General features: G+C 27.2%; 1 protein-coding gene across 15 annotated transcripts in view; it reads left to right on the top strand.

The window, feature by feature from the left end:
* Positions 1 to 20,347, top strand: part of LOC136971727 (coiled-coil domain-containing protein AGAP005037-like) — a 172,481-nt gene extending 152,134 nt beyond the window's left edge. For 10 of the 15 annotated variants that reach the window (XM_067266209.1, XM_067266207.1, XM_067266212.1 and 7 more), the window contains 14 exons: positions 791 to 947; positions 2,228 to 2,314; positions 2,746 to 2,889; positions 2,957 to 3,293; positions 3,411 to 3,547; positions 5,551 to 5,601; positions 6,534 to 6,644; positions 7,021 to 7,169; positions 7,299 to 7,414; positions 7,673 to 7,803; positions 9,007 to 9,082; positions 9,206 to 9,289; positions 12,311 to 12,428; positions 16,607 to 20,347. In XM_067266209.1, the coding sequence (XP_067122310.1) occupies positions 791 to 947; positions 2,228 to 2,314; positions 2,746 to 2,889; positions 2,957 to 3,293; positions 3,411 to 3,547; positions 5,551 to 5,601; positions 6,534 to 6,644; positions 7,021 to 7,169; positions 7,299 to 7,414; positions 7,673 to 7,803; positions 9,007 to 9,082; positions 9,206 to 9,289; positions 12,311 to 12,428; positions 16,607 to 17,935 (3,027 nt within the window). In that variant the 3' untranslated portion in view covers positions 17,936 to 20,347. The remainder of the gene's footprint in view (positions 1 to 790; positions 948 to 2,227; positions 2,315 to 2,745; positions 2,890 to 2,956; positions 3,294 to 3,410; positions 3,548 to 5,550; positions 5,602 to 6,533; positions 6,645 to 7,020; positions 7,170 to 7,298; positions 7,415 to 7,672; positions 7,804 to 9,006; positions 9,083 to 9,205; positions 9,290 to 12,310; positions 12,429 to 16,606) is intronic. The other 5 variants (XM_067266208.1, XM_067266222.1, XM_067266221.1 and 2 more) reach the window with 4 other exon arrangements.
* Positions 20,348 to 23,964: the final 3,617 nt, after the last annotated feature.

Below are 23,964 nucleotides of genomic sequence, written 5' to 3' on the forward strand. Positions count from 1 at the left end.
TTTTTTATCTGTTTAATACCGATAAAGTATAATGTTTAATCGATATCTAGAGCAGAGAGAATGTAATTTCTATTCATGTTTCTGATTTAAATGGTAAACAGTGTAAATTTGGCACGCAAACTCGGGTGATAAAATAAGTTCGTCCCCTTATATCACTCGGTAATTTGACAGTCTATCACTCTTCTATTTACTTATCCGTTTAAAATTATCATTAATTATGATGAAAAGCTTTGAGACTTCTTCTTAATTATTATATTTAAAAAAAAAATTTCAACGAATGTGTTTCGAAATCATTAAATTTATGATTATTTTTTAGAATTGATATCCGATACTTAGAACTTATTAAGGCGTTGTAAATTTAGAAATAAATATATTTTATGATTGGATAAATAAGATTTCATGTGCAACAAATTGACAATGTGCCCAGTTTTAAAATATTTCAAAACGGTACAATGACTAAGAGTTGAAGGACGTTGTTATTTATGCACTTCCGTTTAGAATACTTTAAAATTGACTTGGAATAAAATAGAATTAAATTATGCCAGAGTAGCACTTATTACTGTAATTAATGGTGGTTTTATTTATTTCTCTCTTAATATATTCGTTAGAAAAATTACTAAAATATCGAATTTTTGGGTTCTACAAAAGCAAGACGTCTGATGCTAAATTTACGCTACTTCAATAATATAATTGCTGTTACGTAAAACCTCTGCAATTCCGTATATCGATATCTTAGATTTATATAACCACACGAATATTAAATGTTTGTTCGGCATTTTATTCTTTGTAGACATCGAAAACGCCCCAAAGCTCCAGTTACTATGGTGCATTGATTCCGTATACAGGTAACAGTAATCGTAATCAGACTCTACCACGTGGAAATTCGAACAGGTCCTTTTCTCCTATAAGTTCAGAAAGACAGAAATCTCAAACATTACCACCTCCAGGTAAGTGGTTTTAAAAAAATTTAACAAGCTTCATTTAAAAAATTAAATAATTAAGGTCGATTTTGTATAACGAATTAATTTTATTATTAAAATTTATAAAATTAACGTAAAAAATTGAAAATAGATAAAATTTACAACTTTTCATTCACAAATGAATGTAATTGATTAATTTTTTTGCGTGAATGGAAGAAACGAAATTGATCGAATGAATTAACGTAAACGTAAAATTTAACGAATTAGTATTATTTCTTTAATAATTATTAAAAGCCTTTAAATACAAAAATGTAAAGTATTCGAAGTGCCTTTTACTGTATAAACATTTACTATACATAACGAAGTAATTATATTTATTTTTAGTAAAGGTTAACCTTAACTCGCATGAATTGAAATAAATATTCTTCAGATATTTATCGAAACCATTCGTTAGTTTTATAGTTACGTTTTAAAACTTGGTAATTCATAACGTATAAAAATATTCCCTAACGAATTTTTCAAAGTAATTACTAAATGTAATTAACTAAGATTTTTAATGAGATATTGAAGAAAAACTAGAATAAATTCTCAATTTACCGATAACATATTTTGGTAATTACACGCCGAATAAACCTAATTATAGGATTATAAAAACAAACATATGTAAGATATATATGTAATAAAGTATAAATTTATTATTTTTTAAAAATAATCTATTTCTTTAATACGTATTTATCAGAACTGAAAACAAATTGGAATCTACATGAATATTTAGATTTGTTTGTTTACTTTAAACAACACTGAAAGAATGAAAATATCAAATAAATTAAATAAAATTGATGCATAAGAACTTGTTTATAATGAAAATAAATTCAATATGCTATAAATAAGATCTACATAATCCAATTTAATATAAGTTATTCATATATATCAATATGACAAAATTTACTGTATATGTAAATGTTAGGTAACCTTCCACAATATATAAAGACTAATATAATAAGATTGAAAGTTTCATAAATTAAATAAGGTACATTCGGCTACCAAAATATATGTGTACTTGCGATATAATACAAATAATTCAAGATTATTTTCATTATATAGAACTATACATCGATATTATATCGCGTTGTATATTATTTGTCATATGCATTTCGGAAAATCTTTGTATAGAAATGAATAGTTACGCAAAACTAATAATAAAAAACACCAGTTTAAAATGATAAGTTATGGAGAACCAGTCTGGAATTTGCGAATATTTTAATAATAAGATTTATGCTTAATTGTAATTATTGACTCAATCACAGGATCGCCTTTCACGTATCCTCGAACAAAACCATACCCGGTACCTCCTGTACCTCCTGAAAGATTTTCAGGTTTTTCTATGTCTCCTGGTAAGATTTCTTTTAAATGGTTGTTTCTGTTGTGATAAACCCCCATACTGATTTGTAGAACTGTAAATGCTATAATTATCGGGAAACATAGGCTATAATAATACAATATATCCGTAGTTATGACTCAACTTCTTTCGAAGTTTTAGTGATTATAGAAGCATACTTTAGGCCTATGGATATATAAATAACAGAATTATTTCTTTCTAACGCTTTCCGTAGCTCATTATCGCTTATTTATCTGTTAGATTTCAAACTTTTATTTGATCGAACTTAAACAATTTAAATAACACGTTTTGCTGCTGTAAATAATGCTTGTTGATTAATATACCAATTATACGTTTGCTGAACGTTATTAATCTTTTTAGTATGCTTTTATTAAAATAGAAATTATATAATTGTAACTCGATATGTATTTTTGAACATTATGATAGGAAGTAATCAACCACCACCTAAACCACAAAGGTCTTTCCAGCAGGCTATGGTGCCTCTTTCAAAGGGCGTGCGTTCGACTCCAGCACCTTCCGGTCCATCGCCCGCTATCCCATCCACAAGATCTACACAGTCCAGAACACTTGGTGAGCTTAATAAAAAGACCTTAAACAAATAAAAGTACCAGAAAACTTTGTGAAAGTCTTTTATTAGTTAGCATGGGATTCATTACCGTTACAGAAAGGCGTCACGAACCACAAGGGGCGTACAGGGCACTACCGGAGAGACCTTATTCAGCAGCAGGTACCCCATCATATCAGTCTTCTCCAGAGAGACGTTACGAATTGCCATACCATTCATCTCCGGAGAGAAGAACTCATGAAGCAGGGTACGTTTCCTCCCCCGAAAGGAGACCAGACCATCAGCGAGGTTTCCCAGGTTTTGGTAGTAGCACACCATCATCGTACGATGACAGTAGTACTTATTACGGGGAAAGGATTTATGGTACAAGGTCTGGGAGCGTTACTCCAGTTATAGATGAAGAAGCAAGGTGAATGTCCTTTTTCGTCATTGAAATGCAAGTGGTGACTAGCAGCAAAGAAAAAAGTAAATAAAATAACAAAAAATTAAATGATAGAACTTATTTCTAAACTATTTCTATATTTAGAATGAGGATGGAGTACATGGAACGTCAGTTAGCTAATCTTACTGGATTAGTTCAGAAAGCCTTAACAGCACCTCCAGGAAGAAAACAAGATCAGATTCCTACAAGGGATATTGAACTGGTAAAAGAGATACGTCATGGTAGGTTTAAAAAGCATTCGAATGACATTTTCTTCAATTTTACCAATAGTTTTTTTAAATATAAAATTCGGCCTAGCAGATTTTGGTTTGGGATAATATAATTAACCCTACATAAGAAGAAATTAATTTGTATTATTCCTATCTTATATAAGCCTTTTTACAAGATAAGGAAAAAAATAGTCGTACGTTATTATGCAAAAAGAAGAATATCTTACAACATAATGTATATTTACATTCTTTCTATTCGAAACTCTTCTTATATTACAAAGACGAGATAGAAATAATTTTAATCTAGATTTACGTTATATGATTCCTATCGCAAACAATCGATAGTGTATATCTGATCTCTGCCGTTTTAGACTATGTGCATGCAACAATGTAAGACTAGGAAATCAAATTGCAATTTTTGAATTATTCAACTTTTTTTCTTTCTATTTTTCCATTAGTTTTAAAACAAAGGATTATCTAAATTTCTAGTTGTTAGACTACTCCACTACAAGATCAGGTATGCTTATAATGTTGATCGATTTTAGGCGTAGAGAGTGAATCACTGGAGAAAAATTGAAGTCCTATCATGGTTTTTGAACAGAGCAACGATCATTATCTTGTAGAAAAGTTCAGAATAGGATACCACAAACATAATAGAATGATGTGTTGTAACGTGATTGATAAATGATTCTCCTGTTTCACCAAAGATACCATCTATCTATGCCATGTTTTTCCTTTATAAAAATTTGCTTGCATCCATTACTTTTTTACATATTTTTTGATTTATTTAGTTATCTAAAAAATATATTATTTTGTTTAGAGTCATAGTTACAAACCTATAGTTAGTATAGCAGAAAGTAGACTTACATATGCTCTATTGATTTCTATTGAAAAGTAATGCAAGTAGTCATAAATTACAGTCTTTTTGTTATCACTGCATGCATGTTTTAGAAAATTCACTGAAATTAAGTTATTAAATGAATTTAAATACAGTATATCACAGTTAAACAGAATAAATTTGAGAAAATTACATATATGAGTAAATTTTAAATTTTATAAGCTTAGATATGCAAATACATCTTTATAAATTTTAAATTGTATATAATTTAATATATTTGACAGAATTAATGAATATATTAAATTAAAATAATTACTTAATATATATTTACTGTATCCATACAAAGATTGTCACACACACACATATATAATTTGTATAGTTTATTTAAAAGAATAAAGCAAAATATAATAAAATTTATTGTAATTAATTAAATTCATGTTTGAAATTTTTTCAAATATTTTTTGAGTGCGCACGCACAATATTTACTTAATAAAACATATTCTATCAAATATTTTTTGTTAAAAACCATGCATTTTTATATAAAGATTGATTTATATAATCTAATTTGGAGCAACATTAAAAAGAAAATAAAAAAGCTTTTTCAGTTTTGAAATTCAATTACTCGCACATGCATACTTAATAGTACAGTACTTATTAACCATATATCAGTAATTTGTTATAATTATATTTTTTTTTTAAATTATGAATCACAAACATAATTAAACAATCAATTTACTGCACGTTTTATTTTTAAATAACCTTTTTAGGGTACTTTTCACAAATTAAAATGCAAAATAAAAATTTTAATTTTTAATCATTCAAAGTTATTATTATGATTGTTCATTAAGCTATCAATTTAATATATATTTTATATATTCTTGCTTTTTGAATTATTTAAATAAAAGTATAAAATAATTTTATTATTATAGAATGCTTGAGATAATTTAAGGCAAGTGGATATAATATCAATTCTTGTGGCATCATTACTAATTCTTGTAGTTTTAATACAGAAAATGCTGTAATAAATTATTCTTGTGTCATCAAACTGTTAATGAAGAATTTGAGACCTTACCTATTAAAGAAAAACACTTTTATAAACATACTATAGATAAATTACATTTGTTTATGTGAAGCGTTATAATGAGAACTCACTAATTCCCACTCACTACATTTCCAGCGGAAGGTGAAGAAGAAGATAGTTCAGAATGTAAAGCCGTCTCCCTGCAAGGTTTGTTTTCATGCCTGCATGAAGTTATTGCAATGGTTTTTGGGCATGTGCAATTAATTTCATTATTTTTTTTAATTAAAAAACTCTTATAAACTAAATATGTGCTTAATTATTGCATGAATATTTTATCAACTAAACTCTTTTCCTAAGTGATTTATTTATACATTTATCTTTTTATTTTTACTGCTTTGTTTTATAGTTAAAGCTTTCAACACTTACTGATGAATTTTCTTTTCATAAAAGGTATTATTTGAGAAACCATCAATATCTTGATGCTTTGGAAAACTTGAAATAACTTCAGTGAAATTTTACACCCTTTTTTAAAAGTAGAAATAACATCTTTTGATTTTATTTTACTAATCTCAGAAAATGTATTAAAATAAATTAATACATGCTCAATGATAAAGTCATTCAGTTACTATATCACAGTTAAGACAGTTAAAAAATAAAACAATATATTTATTGATTTACTTTATGAAAAAGTTTTAATTTACTGCACGTAACAGAGTAGATTAGAAACAGCATGACTAATGGCAAATTTATGCTTCTTTCCCTCCCAAATTAACCCAAATCCTCTGTGCTCAATACCTATGCGATAATTAGTAGTGCAGGTTATAATTTTTTTAAGTTTTATTTATATTTGTTTATACATTGTGTGCATTTTATATATAATTTATTTTATTTTATGAAAAAAAAAAACAAGATTTATTCTTTCAGAACATTGCTGCAAACATTAACTTCCTAAAAGTAATAAATTAAAAATTATTAATTAAGCTCATCTCATATATATTTAAGTAAAATATATCAATGCACAAGAATAAGTTTTAGATCCACTCTCAGACCTAAATACAAAGTATAAAAAAATCAAGAATTGAATCATTTTCACCATATGAAAGAATTCTTTATTTTATTTCTTAACTTTTGACCTCCAGAAAGAGAAGTACGTGGCAGTGGATCATTAAAACCTGCCCCACCACCCAAACCCAGTTTATTACCAGCAGGTGCCATAGATGTACGTCCTTATTCTACTGGTAACGTTAAAGGTATCGTTGTCCTATTACCTATAAATCTAGCTAGGCATTGCCCATTAAGGTGCTTTTTCATTAAATCAATCATGTCTTGTTTTCTTCCTCTTTTAAAACTATCCTTTGAGTTTAAACTAAACTCAAAGAATAGTTTTAAACTTTGGTTTACTATTTCTTTTTAAGAATATTTAAAAATTTTAAGTTTAAACTTTTCAGTTAAATAAAATAAATCTATATACATAATATATGTATTTGTAAATTAATATATTTTAGTTTTTCTACAGCTTTGTCTTCAAACACAGTATTATGCATTTTAAACATTTCTCATAATGCTGTATGTAGAAGACAGTGTTTCTAAGTGTTCACTGCAATTTTAAAATTTAACCCTTTCCAGAATTAACGCCTGAATTATATCTCCAATTACGTCATCTAAGAAAACAAACCAAAGATCTTAGAGTCGAAGTTCGTAATTTACGAAGAATGGCACAAGCTCAAGCGGTGACTGCTAGGGAGACGGTGAGGGAAACTTGCCTTAAAATAAAGGTAATAAATTTTTAAAATAGAAGAGTTTGTTTAATTTATATATTTGTTAGCTATACAGACAAACTTTATAAACATGAATTTTATTTTTATAAGTTGTGGTTTTTTTTAAAATCAATATTCTATTTATAGTCAATGTTGGCATCTGCCCATGTGGGTGAAGATCAAGTATGTGCTGAAAGGTTAAGAGTTTCTAGAGAAGAAGAACTTTATAGACAAGATGTTACTCAATTAGAGAAAGATCTGTCGTAAGAATTAATTTTGAATAAAGTATATTTATTAATATAAAAAAAAGAATATTTGTAAGAATAATCTTACTCTTTTAATATTAATTAAAAATTTTATTGAAAATAATAATAATGTTTAAAACTATACATGCATGTATATTTATGAGGTAATTTTTTTTCAATTTTACAACCTTATAGATATTTTTTCTTAATAAAAAGTTTTGATTAGATTCTATATTTATAATAAATTTATTCTATAAAAAATTTAATAATTTCTAGTGAACTAGAAAGCCAAGTTGAGGAACTGAGGGGAAACGTAATCAATCGAAGATGTCGAGTTAACATGAGCGACGTAGAAAGTATGGCTCTCGTTCTTAGTCGTGCAAGTAAAACTGTAGCCGATTTAAAAGGTAATTTTAAGAAAATATATTTTATGCATTTTAGATAGAACACAGGATTTTTCAATCTTTCTTTTAGATAAATGTTGTCAATCATTTATCAAATATAAAAAATAATTTGTATTTATCATGGCAATGAAACTTCAACCCATCATAATCACACAAAGATATAGAAATAAAGTTAGATAAAAACCCTCCATTAAAGAAATGTCCAACTATAAAGAATTCCTAAGAGCATTTTTGTGTTTTAAGCTTATATAAAATTTATTGAAAGAATTGTGTTTTGGTTTGATTTAAACATATCTATATCTGCTTACAATATAATAAACGAATTGTTATATAGAGTTATTTCAAATTATAATGTAAAAATTTTATTTAGTTTATTTAAAGAAAAATTCTTATAAAATTTCAATTTTTACAGAAAATTTGCTATAATAAGCAAATTTCTGATTGAATATAATTGACTAAAATAGAAACATTTTCATTAGCATTAAAATTTTACCAAATTATAAAGAATTTTTAATTGCATTTGATAATTATTCTTTTTGAATTTTGTAGTGGTTTTTATCATGACAGCAGCATGTCTTAATTTGCGTATACTTTGTGTTACGTAAAAGTAAAACTAGCAATTTATATAATTTACTTATTTTTTCCGAAACAAAAATAGACAAAATTGGGAAAATAAGATTATTTTTACAGATTATGTAATCTATTTTTGATCAGTTTGCATACAACGTGAGATATAAAACATGCCACAATATAATCTTTGCAACATATCCAAAAGTAGACAATCTTTGATAAGTAAAATCACTTTATCATTGTTGACAGTTCTGTAGAGATGTTATTGGATTCTATTGTGACAATTCTTATTTGACAAATGATTATAGTGTACCATCATTTTATTCATGATACATTTACTTTGTATTCAATATGTTGTCACAGAACTAGTGTGTGTGTATATGTATATATATATATATATATATATATATATTCTAGGTACTGTACAGTACATATTATTATATAGGTTCCTTTAAAATAATATGCTTTTAAACTTTTCAAGTAATGAAAATCAAATTAATTTCTACTAAGGATAGTAAATTAAAATTAAATATTTAATTTTAGACAATAAATAGAAACTTGAATATAAAATTTAAACCACAATCTTACCAATTGCCTTTTAAAATCTTTTATTTTTCAATTTATGAATATTTTTAGCTCGATTTCCAAATCTTCAAGAAAATTTGAAATCTGTTATGACAGCAGAAATGGAAATGGTTGTCAAAGAAGAGAAGTGAGATATTTTATTATTAAATATATTTTTCATAAATATAAAAAAAATAAACAATTTATGTATATCATTTTCTGAAATAATAACAAAAGAGTACAGTTTTAAATTGTATACTTTTAATTATAGATTTTTGAAAGAAGAACCTGATCGTTTGGAAACTGCGCTTCGTAGATGTAAAAAGTTAACAGGAACTCTAGTAACTTTAAAAAGGTAAATATATGTTTATAGGTCTTGACTAAAATATATAATTTATATAATATTTTTAAAAATCAATGAATAGTTTGTAATAAAATGCAAGTTATGTGTTTTATTATGTGAATGTTAGAGATATCAAAGTATAGTTTTTTATATGCTTTACTCTTTCTATACAAATAAATTATTTAGTAAATTTTTTTATTAAATAATCTCTTAACATATGAAATTTCTGAATTTCATTACCTAGTTGTTAACGTTGAATTGTGTGTGTTTTGTATGTGAAATTGTCTGAAAGCATTTGTCTGTATCTGGACTATCCTCATTATGATATTAATATAAAAAAACTGCATTTTATGATTATTAATTTCCACTTGTTGTACTCATCAAGAAAGACATTATCAAATTTTGCAGTTGCAATAAATTTCATATTTTTCAAAATGTTTTTAATTTTAGACTACTAATAAAAATATTTGTGATTAGATGCAGTAAACATCAACATTTATCTTAAAAGAACTTCATACAAATTACATTTAAAAAGAATTAATAAAAATTAAGAATATATTTAAACAGTGTGTTTACCTATCATATTTTTGTTTGAAAGATAGGGGTTGTCCATACATTACATCCATGTTTTTCTTGAAATTTTTACTTCCCCTCCTGGTCTTGTTCTAGTTTGTCTAAATTTCCATAACCCCCTCCCTTCTTTGGATATCCATCAAAACTCAACCACCCTTAAAACCTTTAACACTTTATGAATGGTAGATATCATAAGTACAAATAAAACATACAAGAAATTTTGAAATAAATATAATAAAATGTATAAACTGTATAAAATTTAATGAAATAAATTATATATAAAAGTTATATTTATATTTTAATTATTAAAGAAATGAATTATTTGAGAGAAATATTGAAGCTTATGTTAGCAATAAAGTATCTTAGGGATATTTCTCCATTCGGCCTCTAGATCAGTTAAGACGCACCTTAATTTTTAAGCAATTTTTTGAGCTTATAGTTAGTACAGTCTTGGATATATTACCATATTTTATGGACTATAAGACGCTACAGACTATAAGACGCACCTTAATTTTTAAGCAATTTTTTTTAAAAAATACCTATAAGACGCTACGGAGTATAAGACGCACCTGAATTTTGGAGGCAATTTTTCGAAGAAAAAAGTGCATCTTATAGTCCGTAAAATACGGTAACTGAAAATACTGTAGATATATATATTGGAGAAACCATTTTAAACTAAGAAAATACCTAATAATCTTATAGTTTAGATTGAAAAATAAACAAACTGTTGAAATGATTGACTAATAGAAAATAGTATGTATAATTTCAAATGTATACCTGAATCTAAATCCAAGTATACTGATAAGTATTTTTTATCACTAATAATTTGCAGTTTGCTGGATCAAATAATATAAATAAATGAATGTTTAATAAAAAACTGCTGCTGAATTTTAAAGAAACATTTTTTGGCTATCAAAATTAGTAGCCACCACCAGATTCAATTATAGATATGTTAAACATTAACATTACATATTATCATTAATGAATATAAAAATTAACAATAATTTTATTGTATTCTTATTTTGAATTTAAATGTATTCATAATAAATGATATTCAAATATAGGTCTTTGGGATCATCTGTATTCGAATCTGATGATGGCTACTAATATAACTGTAAATATTTGTTTATTAACTACTACTAGATTTTAAAGGTTTGTTTATTTAGTTTTGCAAATTATTATAGATTTTTACATATAGTTCTTGTTATAAAAATGTTTTCCATCTAAAGATCAATTTTGATCTTGAAATCTAGAAATAAAGTATAACTTTTCATTGACTTTAGTTCAGTTGTTATTCTAGAGCTGATAAAGTTCTTGGTATTCACAAAGAAAAGAAATTTGCAAAGGCTCATATATATATGTATAGATCTAATGACAAATTTGGTAAATATTTATATCAATTTCTAAACAAAAAGCTGATTATATTTAGTCTTCACAGTTTAAACAAAGGCCAAAAGTCAAATTTATGAAATAATTTTTTTATTGTCATTATTGTTGCAAGACAATTTTATAGAAGTCAAATAGGAGTTTTTTTTTATTAGGTAACATCTTATATTAAATAACTTTTATAACATTTCTGAATTGATTGTTAAACCTGAAAATAGACTGTAATGCCTTTTATTCCAGAATTCTTTTCTGTATAAAATAAAAATGATAATTTCTTTGAACAAAATACAAAATTAAGAACTTTTTAAATTATTACCATTTCAAATATAATTCTTATCAGTAAGTTTAATCCTTTTGAACTAAAATTATATTTTTATAATATTGATTTTTTTTCTTCTTAAAAACAAATCACATGTTCCAGAAAAATTTTTCTTTAGTGAAAAGCATTGATTTTAAATATATCATTGTCTTACTGTAATGTCAATAATAAAAGTCTACAATTTAAGTCAGTAAAATAATTACAGAATGTTCAAAATAAGTTTTTATTTCTCTTTTTAATCTTAAATCATTTTTCATCCCAACTTCAGAAAAGGAAAAAAAAAACTTTATTTAATTACAGCATAAATAATATTGAGTCTCAAAATATTCCTTTTCAAAGTTTTTGTTTGAATAACATAATTTTAATTAAATGAAATTTCATGTTATAGAGAATAAACATTTACATGTAAAATAATTAAAAAGAAAATAATATTTAATTATACTTTAAAAATTAAATAATTTAATGTAATTTGAATCATTAAAGCCTTCTTTGTGGCATTGAAATAATAATTTTATCATATGTACGTTTATATTCATATCTGAAACAGAAATTTTTAACTATTAAATCCATAAGATATTGTTTATTAAATAAATATATTTAAATGTGTGTGTGTGTGTGTGTGTGTGTGTGTGTGTGTGTGTATGTATGTTTAAGGCATTTTAAGTAAATATAAGTGCAAAACAACCATACTTTAAATTCTCACATATAACTTCCAATTTACAAGAAACAAGCTTAAAATTCATTTTATTTTTCAGATTGGCTTCCGTTCAGGAACAGAGACATACAGTTAGTCATCTTCCACCTCCTCCACCTTTAGAAAAGTCTTCCTCTTCAGAAGGAGCCCATTCTGATGGTGAAACCCATGTGGTCAAGGTAAATTGAAAAATATTGAATGTTTCATAAATGTAAAAATACTACATTGTTAGGCTACACTGCATTGCAAAAATAAATATAAATGTTTAGTTTGTATATATATGTAGGGTTGACAGGAAATGTATACACTAATTCTTTATAACAAAGTTATTGGTTTATTTTACCAAACCTCTATCTAAATCTCTAACTTTTGAAAAAAATAGGCCACCCTTTATAAAATTTTAATTATTTTTTTAATAAATAATAAAGTTGGTTGGTTGATGTAACTTTGTAATAAAAAAGTAGAGTAATCAATCTAATATTGATAACTGGTTCTTTGCTAAAATTAATAGTAAAGATAATTTATAAAATCCAATTTCTTTCAAAAACAATTCATCGCCGATAACTTTGTGAGAAAAAAAAATAGAAGAAATCCTAAATATACTGATATTATCATTAATTAAACTAATCAAATTAATAATCATTATAATAAAAATTCTTATATTATCCAACTACGAAGAAATATCCTTATCACTAAACAAGTTTTAATTAAGAACTCTTTGTTCTCTTCCAAATCACTCCCTAACCAACCATACATCAACAGAGTGGCCGACACAGTTGGAAGCGAAGTTCCAACTTCAAAGAGAAGATAGAGTAACTATTTCCACTATTCCATTTAATTGTCGATGTTTACAAGGCTGCATATTTGCTATCCCTTTGTTCATTAGAAAGCTCTCATTGATAGCATGTCACAACATCAATGGTTTTACCAAACGCTTAAGGCACCGGTTTGCATGCTAGCAATTACGGTGATTTGTCCATTTACTTATGTAAAATATATATTTGTACATATATATATATGCAGCATGACGTTTTTCGATATTCTACTTATTCCAATACCCAGTTTTTTGCAAAAGTCTTGCGGCTTATCTCTGCATTTTTTAGCATGCGTGTATTTTTTCCTCAAACCCCAGTGTCCTCGTCCCATCATATTATGGGATGATTGCATTTATCATCTTGAAGAGAGACTCCCATTGAGGTTTACTCAAATTTATCTTTTCTTTTTTTATAAACTATTATCATTATTATTATTATTACTTTTATTATTATTTTTTAAATCTATATGTCCATTCCTTTTCCATATTGTATTTGTGAGTGAATTTCTAGAAGTTTTGTAGCTCGCACTTTTTTTAATCATCTGTATTTTTTAACCCTTGATCTCTTTCGGTGTTTTTTCAGAATTTATTTCTATTTGTTGCACTTATTTCATATTTTTTTTTAAAAAAAGAAAAATTAACAATACCTGTCACATACAAGAGTCAAACAAAATATTTTATTTTTCTTCCTTATCCTTGGCCGCAGCATTTGGAAAGGCTATCCCATACTGGGAACCAATGATAAGGTTGGTTATTATTTATTGAAGAATTCCCCTTTCATATTTTACTCATCAATTTATTATTATTTTTTATATGATTACTATATTTTCCATCAATATTTTTTACTTTTATTTCTCTCTATGTATATAAATATATAGCTATTTGTATATATATCTATATCCATTTCACACTATTTTTTTATAAATTCTAAATTGGTCTTTACCAAATCAAATTCAACTTTTCTAAAGACATTTTTTAATACTATTTTTTAAATTATTTTATTAATATTTTGAAGAATATTGAATTATTATTGTAATAAAAAACCAATGAAATTGTAGAATCATGAAAGAAGAGATTAGGGTTTCTCAATATATAAAAAAAGAATACAAATTTAAATTTCTTTCAATTTTGCAATAGAGAATAATCATCTAAAAAAACAATTTTGCAAGAAAATAATCTCTACTTTTGAGATTCTTAGTTTCTTTATTTCGTGATATAAAAACTTTTTCTCTCTCTCTTTTTTTTTTTAAATATAAAAATCTATATTCTCAAATTACAGTTTTGTTTTTGATTCTTGAAAGCAATTCTAAATTAAAAAGAAACAATTTAGCTGCTGTATATAATATTAAAAATGATTCTATAAATGCAAAAATATCATGAAAATACAGTATTATATGAAATAAATTACATAATCAAATACTTTTGCATATTTTTCTTAGAATTTTTCTAACATTTTAATAATAAATGTACAGATGACAACTTTGAAACAGAGAACTGCAGGACAAAAATTCCTTTAGATGACTAATTGGAGCAAAACAGAATTTAATCTATATTAATATTGAAAATACTAGATTGTAAGACTTAATATTACAGATTAGATTTTTATTAATTCAACTATTGTAAAATTTTATATACTTAATTGCATATACACAATTAATATTTATTACAGTTATAAAACAATATATCGTACAGGAAATATGAATAATACTGAATAAAAATGATGAATTATATGCTGTTGACATATAATTAAAATTCATTTAAATCTCTGAAGATTTTTTAAATGATGCACAGTGCTTAATGTATACTAACATTGATGCACACTGTTTCATTATGGTAAAGCAAAAAGATAATGTTTTAAAAATATCTAGAAAAATAATTGTATTTTTCTAGATGATATTTTTAAAACATTTATTGGTAAAAAGCAAAAAGATAGTGTCATTATCAGTTGCAGTTATCAAAAGCAATATTGATATTATAGGTTAAAGATTCTTTTAATATGTAGAAGTGGAGAGAAATGATTTACGTAATTTAATATAGGAATATTAAAATCAATGTTACAAGTTAGACAGAGTCACAATAAACAATAAGAATTAAGTAAGTTTACAAAAATTTTTCAGTATACATTCCATGAATGAGCACACATAGTTGTAAAGAAAATTGAAAATTTTCCAAATCAAATACTATAATTCATTAATCTTTTATTGATAAAACATTTGTAAAATCCCAACTCTAAAGACTGTTCTTTTTAAATTCTCCTTATATAATTTGATAGTTGATTAAAAAATAAAGTTCTGGAAATAACTTCTATCATCTTGAAAAGGCATAATTTGACTTAATATAAAATTATGAATTATTATTACATAATATATTCGGTTAGAAAATTTCTTAAATTCAAATTTTGATTGATTAACCTATTATTATAGAATTTTAACATATTAAAATACATAGGCATTGAAAAACTTAAACATCATCATTATCAACATTATAGTTTTGCAAGATTATTTTAGCAATTTGTGTGAATTATAATTTTATTGTATTTTAAATTATACACATTTGCAGACTTCATAAGTTATAACATGATTTTAATTGTTTTGTTTAATGTCACAACTTGGTGAATTTAAAGATACTTGGCAAAATTCATCAATATTTATTTCATAAGCTTTACAGAGTACAGAGCTCTGTTGTGACATCAAACAAAACAAGAAATAGAAGACATGGTTTCAACAAAACTAATGATTTTAATTGCCAAAATGATGATTTAAAGCAGTTTAAATAATTAGTTCTACAGAAAAGTTTTTAAATAAAGGTTGAGATAAATGTTATAAGACACAAATATTTTGATAAATTACACTTTTAGAAAGATTGACTTTTATTTAAATTCTCATTCCTTCAAAACACAATAATTGTATGAAAGTTTTCTAATATTTACTACAAATTACATTTTTACAGTTTTACTTAATTGTAGCTATTTTGGAATAGCCATCATTTCAAAAATAAGCAGTATTCTGCATTAAAACTTTTAAGCTTATACTAAGTAAGCATATTAAATTTACATGTATTTAATTCTAATGGTATGTGTATTAAATAGCATATCTAGATCGCTAGACAGTTAGTTTATACTAGATATATAATTAGATTTATAAATTGAAGAATTTTCTTACATCATAAAACTAATTCTGAAATTTATGTTAACTGTTAATGTTCAACAATTTGCAATACATACAATGCTTATCCTATGCTCTTATATTTTAAGTACAGAAGAGGTTTCAGAGATAAAAATTCTTTGATCACAGCATACACAAATTTTTATTCAGTATTAACAATATTAATTCAATGTTCAGAAAAGGACCAAAGTATAAATTTATTTAATAATTGTATTCAATATATTTTATATCAAATTGGTTATATCACACAGATATAGGAAAATATTAAATTTTAATATTCTGGCTGTATAGAAACCTACGAAAATATTTTACGCATTTAAAATATTGTTTATACAATTTAAGAAGTTATTATAATGTAAATTACATTGTTTTCTTTCAGGCAATTGATTCCGATCCCCATACAGTCATCCACGTTCCGCCAGACGGGCATCAAAGGGCATCGCGAGCCGAAAATGCCTTAGATGCCTTACTGGATGAGCTACAAACATTTACAAAACCAGTCGAACAGAAACGTGATGTTATACCGGGACTTCTGGGACCTCAACGTCGCCTTCCTTCGTATCCGAGTGCGGACTCGCCAGTAAGAACACCAACACATGGTTTTGCACCACCCGTGCCATCGACGCCAAAGGGATCTGGCCAAGGAAGTGCTTTCCACGCCCCTACTCAAGTGAGTGGGAAATTACAAGTTAGTAATGGGAGTAATCGACAGAGCATGAATTTATCTCCTTCATCCTCCCCAGCTCCAAATGAAAATGTGAATTCCACAAACATTCAAGAAGTGTTTGTACGAGTGTCGGTTAGTGGATCGAAACACACCATAGTCGATAATCAGGAGTCATTATCTTCGCCGTCACAAACTACTGCTAAAAAGGTACCTCCGCCACCCCCGCCTCGCACAACTAGCAGGTCTCCTCTGACTTCCCCTACTAATCCTAAATCTTCTGTAGTAATCGGAGAACCAAAAAGAGATTCGAATAGTGCACCCAAAGAGATATCCATCGGACATTTACGTAGTAATTCTGAACCTGCTTCGATGCCCGGTAACGAACCTCCCAGTAGAAAGATGCCACCCAGATCTGCTACCAAAGAAGAAACTCCATCGCACAAGAAAGGCATTGATGTTCTTAAAACAAGTGCCATATCAGATGACGCCCTTAGAAGAGAACAGTTGTCGAGTAATAGCAGCAGCAGCGAGAGCGTAAACTCCCAAGAAGGCTTGCAAATGGCTCTGCAAGGGAATGTACCAGGGAACCGGTTAGAAAGGAGGGCTTCTGTAGGGCCTAATGAAGGAGACAGCTCAAAAAAATCTACTCCTTCGACTCCACCGAGATCACGGCAAGAACTTCTGGAACAACGCCATCAAGAATTACTTAAAAAACAAAAACATCTACAGGAACAGTACGCAAGGCTACAACACCTTCAAAGAGGCCAAATTCTTCAAAGATTTTCACCTCCTAGAAGTGGGATCGGAGCTTTAGGAGATTTAAAGAAAACTGGAAGTGAAAGCAACATCCTGTCCAAAACTGCTTTCACTGTAACACCAGTTTCCGGTTCTCTAACTCACTTGGCAGTCACTAGTGGAAGTGCAACATTACCAATAAAACCACATATTTCACAATCATCTCCAAAAACAACCAGTGCCCAAATAGGACAGAATCCAAAATCTACAGCAGGCAGCAAAGTATTTGAGACAGACATTCTTTGAAAATAAAAAATAAAACATCAAAATATTGGCAAAGCGAAACTTCACAAGAAATAAGATCTGGTGAATGGGAGGCAGTTGCTGCATCTCGCCCATTAATTTCTTTTTTTACGTTTACAAACCTCTTTTAAATATTTAAATATAAGTAAAAAAAATCCTCATAAAGACCATAAACAGACTATAAATTTGGGTGAGAAATCTTGATATTAAAAAAAAACACACAAAATATTAAATGGTAAAAGTTGAGTTTTTACAACAGTTAAATCTGAATTTGTATTGTGTGTTTCTATTTATCTAGGATCTATACGTTACAGGCAATGTTTTTACAATATTTGATGATGTATCCTAAACCTTTCATGAAAATTTTTACAAAAATTCATTTTTATTTACGTAGAACAAAATGTGTGAATGCTTAATGAGGTTCCCTTTTTCAGATTCATTTTTCTCGTTCTGTTCAAAATTTCGATTACAGATGTCTAAATGGATTTTTGGCATATAAAATAAAACTTATTATTTGACAAAAATTTTAGGAATCATAATTGTGTAACCGTAACAAATAGTTTTAAACGTCTTTCTAATGGCTCCAAATGATCTTTTTATTACCTGCTCGTGTGGTTTGTCGATTAGATTCTAGCTTAAGAAAATCATAGTTAACTTGTATGGAAATGTTAGGGAGTGTGATAATTCTGTTGTTTCCATAAATCTTCTCTTCTCAACGCTTGTGGGACTCTTGGGAAGATTAAGAATCTACAAAAAAAAGTCATGGATTGAATTTTGATCACCGGGTAAATGTGCAATACTCTAAATAAGGTTAATACTCATTTATATCCATAGTTAGTGCCATTATGACTCCTGTTATACACCCCAATCCCTCCATGTCGATTGTTTCGACAGAAAAGCAATCAAAACAAATTCCCTCCTGCTTGAATGATGATTTGATAACCTTCTTTCTGTATATTTGTTGCGTCCTGTGCCGTAAATCCACTCATTCGAGATACTCTTTATCATCTTTTATTATTAAATGGAATGTATTACGGGTTCATTTCGTTTATAAATGTTGAAATGTAAAGCCAGCAGAAAGCTCTGACATGTTTTGAAGGCTTTTACAGATTTTTTTTCAATATTTTTTTTTTTTAATTATTGTTCGCTTTGGATAGGTTAGGAATGAAGTGATTATATATATATTATGGGAGGTATGATAAAATCGCTAGCGGATATAATAATAATAATATAAAAAAAAACCGCAGCTAGTTTTGATTCTGCATCAAATGCTATTTAAAAATTAAAAATAAATAAATAAAATAAAGTTATTGCTATTTTAAAATTTTAATTAAAAAGAAACTTTCCTTCTGTAAATATAAATGCTGGATTATGGTTGAATGAATTTTGCTTGTATATATTAGGATATCGTTAAGATAACCTATTGCGGTGGATAACATTGAAAAAAAATACACTCGAGTGATTCGCTTGTATATTGTACAGTATCAACTTATCAGGAGAGTCAGTAAAAATTCAGAGTTGAGAAAGATTATAGAAACATGTTATCATCGTCCATACCTCTTGGTTGTCGCCATGTTGAAAAAAAAATTAAAAATTAAAAAGACGACCCCCCGAATGGTGCCCTTTTTTCATAAACTAATAACTGTATCATGTCTGTAACGTTCTTGATATTGATCAGAAAAATCATGAAAACGGTTGAGAGTTGTCTGTTCGTGATTTCTAGAGGCTCATGTTTGAATTTTCTTTGCTTACGATGAAACACTTAACGATATTGTTGTCTGAATTTTAAGAAACAAAGACGAGAAAATGTCCAGAATATAATTCAAAGTGTTTCATTGGTGCTCATATGTTATATACTGTGCTATTTTTGTTTTTAATTATTATTATTTTCTGTTCATCTTGCCTTCTGGCATTGTTCCTGTTAATATCCCAAGTCTGTAAATGTGGCCAGTAACTTAGCAATTACAGTATTTGTTTCAATCAGAACAAACCAGTGGTATAAAGTATGTCTGGTCAACTGTTAGTATATTAATATGAAATTAAAAAAAACTTAAAGGGTGAAAAAATGGCTCCGGTCATCCATTTTATTAGGAGATATTGTGAAAATTTGTTAAGTTTAATGTATCATTATCCTTTTTTTAATGAAAACAAAATATATATTTATGTGCCTCGGTGTAAAATTTACAAACTTTTGTATTATTGGATACCATTTGGGAGCCATTTTTTGCCTCGATAAAGCACACAACTGATCGTTTATGCACCCATTTCTCCTGGTTGTCATATCCCAGTTGTGTATGTCTTTTTCTATCCAAAATTGGGCTTCAAATAGCCTTTATGTAAGATGTTTTACACATCTTTGGATGGATGATTGTATCCGTTGTTAAAAACCGAATAAACAAGTGTGAAAACAGTAAAGTTGCTTATGTTTATTGTGTCAAAAACAACATTAAAAAAATACTTTTAAGTCTGAATTGTACATAAACATCTGGTTTTTGCTTAGATAAATAGATAACTATATTTATTTTTATATAAATTAAATATATTAAGTACTATTCTACTAATTAATGATAAGAGTGACAGTTTTTCTATATCCATAAAGCCATAAAATGAAACTGCAGTAATCAAGAATAATGTCAACAATTTTATGTTAAAGTTTATGTCAATCTATACGGGAAAAACTCATTACAATGTTAATTTTATGCAACGAATGCGTAAACATGTACAGTACTGTACATTAAATAGATTATTGCTATAGTTTACTTGAACAGCCTGAACCCTTTACATAAAAAATTAGTCTATTTTTAACATTAATTGATTCTTTTCATTATAATCTATGTGATTAGAGTTTAAAATGTTTTCATTAATATTTAATAAATATTATATATAATTCCTTAAAAATATAATCTATACTATAGAAGTCTGTCTGTAAAGTACAACAGACTTTAAATCGAACAAAAGGCTCTAATTTTATGGACTGGATAGACTGCAAAAAATCAATACCCTTACATCAAGTTAAATGGCATTGCTGTTCGGCGATTTTTAAGAAAATTAAACCTTAATTAATTGTGTCGAATCTCAATTAATGCAGACATTTGCATTAAATAGGTATTAATACTGATGGTTAATACGAGTTGATGGATAACGATTAAGCGGATCGATTTGATAATTAATAAATGGCATTTAAAGCAACTAAATGGACCAAAATTACCGATAATAATAGTAATAGTAATAATAGTAATAATTTAAAAAGCTGCTTTATAATCTAACAATTATTAAAAGAAATACGTTTTTTAAGAATGATATATAAGCGGTTTTCATTCATTGCCTCCTAGTTAAATTAACAGATTTAAGTGAAACTTACGGAAAATATTTTGGCAATTAGCGTAATTAGAATGGTGGGCAATTAACTCTATAATCATTTGACATTAATTGATCAAAAATCTGCTTAATTAGTAAAAGTAATGGTAATTAATATATGTTAACAAGATAAGTAACGGTTAGTAACCAGAATATTTAAATATATCACGAACGTGGTATAAATTATAATAAATCAATTTTCTTATAGAACTGTTGGATGCATCTAACACAGATTTATGGTAATTCATGAAAACAACTTTTGAGTAGAATATAGTCGATGGTAAAGCACTTTGAACATCGATCTCTCACGTTTAAGCACACAGATCGATGAAGTACTTTGCTGAAGATACACATTCACTGACGTTGTAATTGGCACATGAAACAGTTGGAGATGTTTGAACTTTAATCAATATTTACAACTTAAGTGATAATTAGCAATTCTAATTTTTGAAAAAATACCAATTAAATAATCAATTAAAAGTTAACTCTATTATGTAAAATAAACGTCAAAGGTGCATGTACATAATCCTCTCGAACACGTTTAAAAATTTATTTATCGAATGCTTTAAAGTGATTTTAATTAATTGGATTATTATTAATTAAATCTCATTAACATAAATCTTCTTTTAAATAATAATTTAATGTTTTCGCGAAATTCATAAATTGCTGAAAATTATTTAAAATTTGGGCTAAATTTCGAGTTACAAGCGCATTAATTAATATCGAGGAACTTAAATTCTGCTCTAAGATCAAAAAAGAAATTAACAAGTCAAATTCAAATAAATGCATGGTACTGTTCCTGTAAAAATCTGTGTAATTATATGATGATGAATCAGGATGATTAGTAAATTATGAAAATAAATAGGAATTTTAAAGTTAGGATTTTAAAAATATTAAGTTTTGGCTCTATGAATGGACTTATCACATCGTGTGTGATAAGTCCTCTATAAAGCTAAAACTTAGTGCTCATAGGTTCATATTATAACAATTCAAATTTAAAAAATCCAACAAGTTGCTTGACTTTTCCGGTAACATCATCATAATAGATGGCACCACTTAATTTATTTTAAAATCTTTTTATATTTTTAACTATTATAAAATGGAAAAAGCTTAATTTTGAGGATAGGAATGGGTTTTATAAAAAATTGTAAATGCTAATAACGAGTAAAATCGTCATTAAGTCTGAACCTACTGGAGATACACAACCCCCATTATCTCCCAAGCCCCTCCATCTTTAATCACCAAAATATAATAGCATCAATCCCCGATAAATAAACTTTAAAAGCACGAGAGGATTATTAAGCTTCAAAGAGGGTGAATAAAATCGTGCCCTTCCACACACACACAAACATCCATACAGAAAAAACCCACGAATTTCTCGACGTTAAAAATGTAAAAATCTGGGGGTGGAATAATTTTTTGACCGATGGCCATACTTTTCCTTTATTATATATAACAGTCGGAAAAGTAAAATTATTAAATAATAGATTCGTTTTTATAAATTCGAAAATTATAGCCTAACGTTCGGACTAATCTAGTAGATAAATTATTGTGGAGCAAATCATTCCTAATCACTGACTGCTACGTAATTACTACTTTATAATTCTCGAAATTTCAAAATTATAAATATCTAAAAAGATATTATTTTTTCATATATTAATCTGAAATAATGCAGATCGTATATATTTCGGTTCTACAGTTTGATAAAGCGGCAATTATGCTATTTAAAAGTATTGCAAATTACTCGAATTTTCTATGTTTACTATTTAAAAATCGAAGAGAAAGAGCATGTAATCTCTCGTAGCTGTTGAAATATATTTCCATTTCTGTTGTTTTCTTTTAAGTAAAATACCTTTACAAAGTTGCGAGCTAAACTTATCTCTTGTGCTTTCTTAGTTATCTGTTCTGAAGTTTATTTTCTAATCCTCTTTGCACTATGCACTCATGATGCAGAATATATTCTATCTAAGAGCCTTCTATTTCTATGTTGTTTTGTAAAACGTTTCCTTTATCTAATAGCTTAAAGTAGTGTACTTTCATCGTTTCTTGTCTTTTTCTTCCACTCTTCTATATGTTCACATCTAAAATGTTTCCAATATATTTTTTCTTTTCTACTCTGTAAGTTTCTTCAGCGTATAACACAGTTAACAAATAGGTATGTTTGTTAACTGTAACTTCTAAAATCCTTCATTTATGGCGTGAAGAACTGCCTTTTTGCTGTCGAAATTACAGCTTTGATTTCATTTTTACACCTTATACTTCCGTAATGATTTGTTTTAAATAGGAAAACTGTCGACGTATTCTGTAGTCATTGCATTAATGCACGAACTCAAAGTTTAGTATCTTTTTGAGATCATTTGCAAACTTAATCTTCTCCTCATTGTTTCAAATTCTCATTGTAAAGTGTCACTTCTATAGACAAACTAATAAGATCCAGTAAACAGAAAGCGTCCTTACGTCGTTCCTTTTTTTACATTTGCTGATGATGCTGATTCTCAGCGAGATTCTTAAATTTTGATTGAAATTCCATGTTAATCTGATGATTTTCTTCATTTTTTCAAGTAGTGGAAATAATCTGTGCCATTATATGCGATCAAATGCTTCATCGTTATCGATAAAAACATATAAATATGCCTTTAAAACTTAAAAAAAATAATAGTTACTATTATTTTTTA

Source organism: Centruroides vittatus, unplaced genomic scaffold (assembly GCF_030686945.1).
Source record: "Centruroides vittatus isolate TY-2023 unplaced genomic scaffold, ASM3068694v2 contig_2696, whole genome shotgun sequence".
NCBI classification, from domain to species: domain Eukaryota; kingdom Metazoa; phylum Arthropoda; class Arachnida; order Scorpiones; family Buthidae; genus Centruroides; species Centruroides vittatus.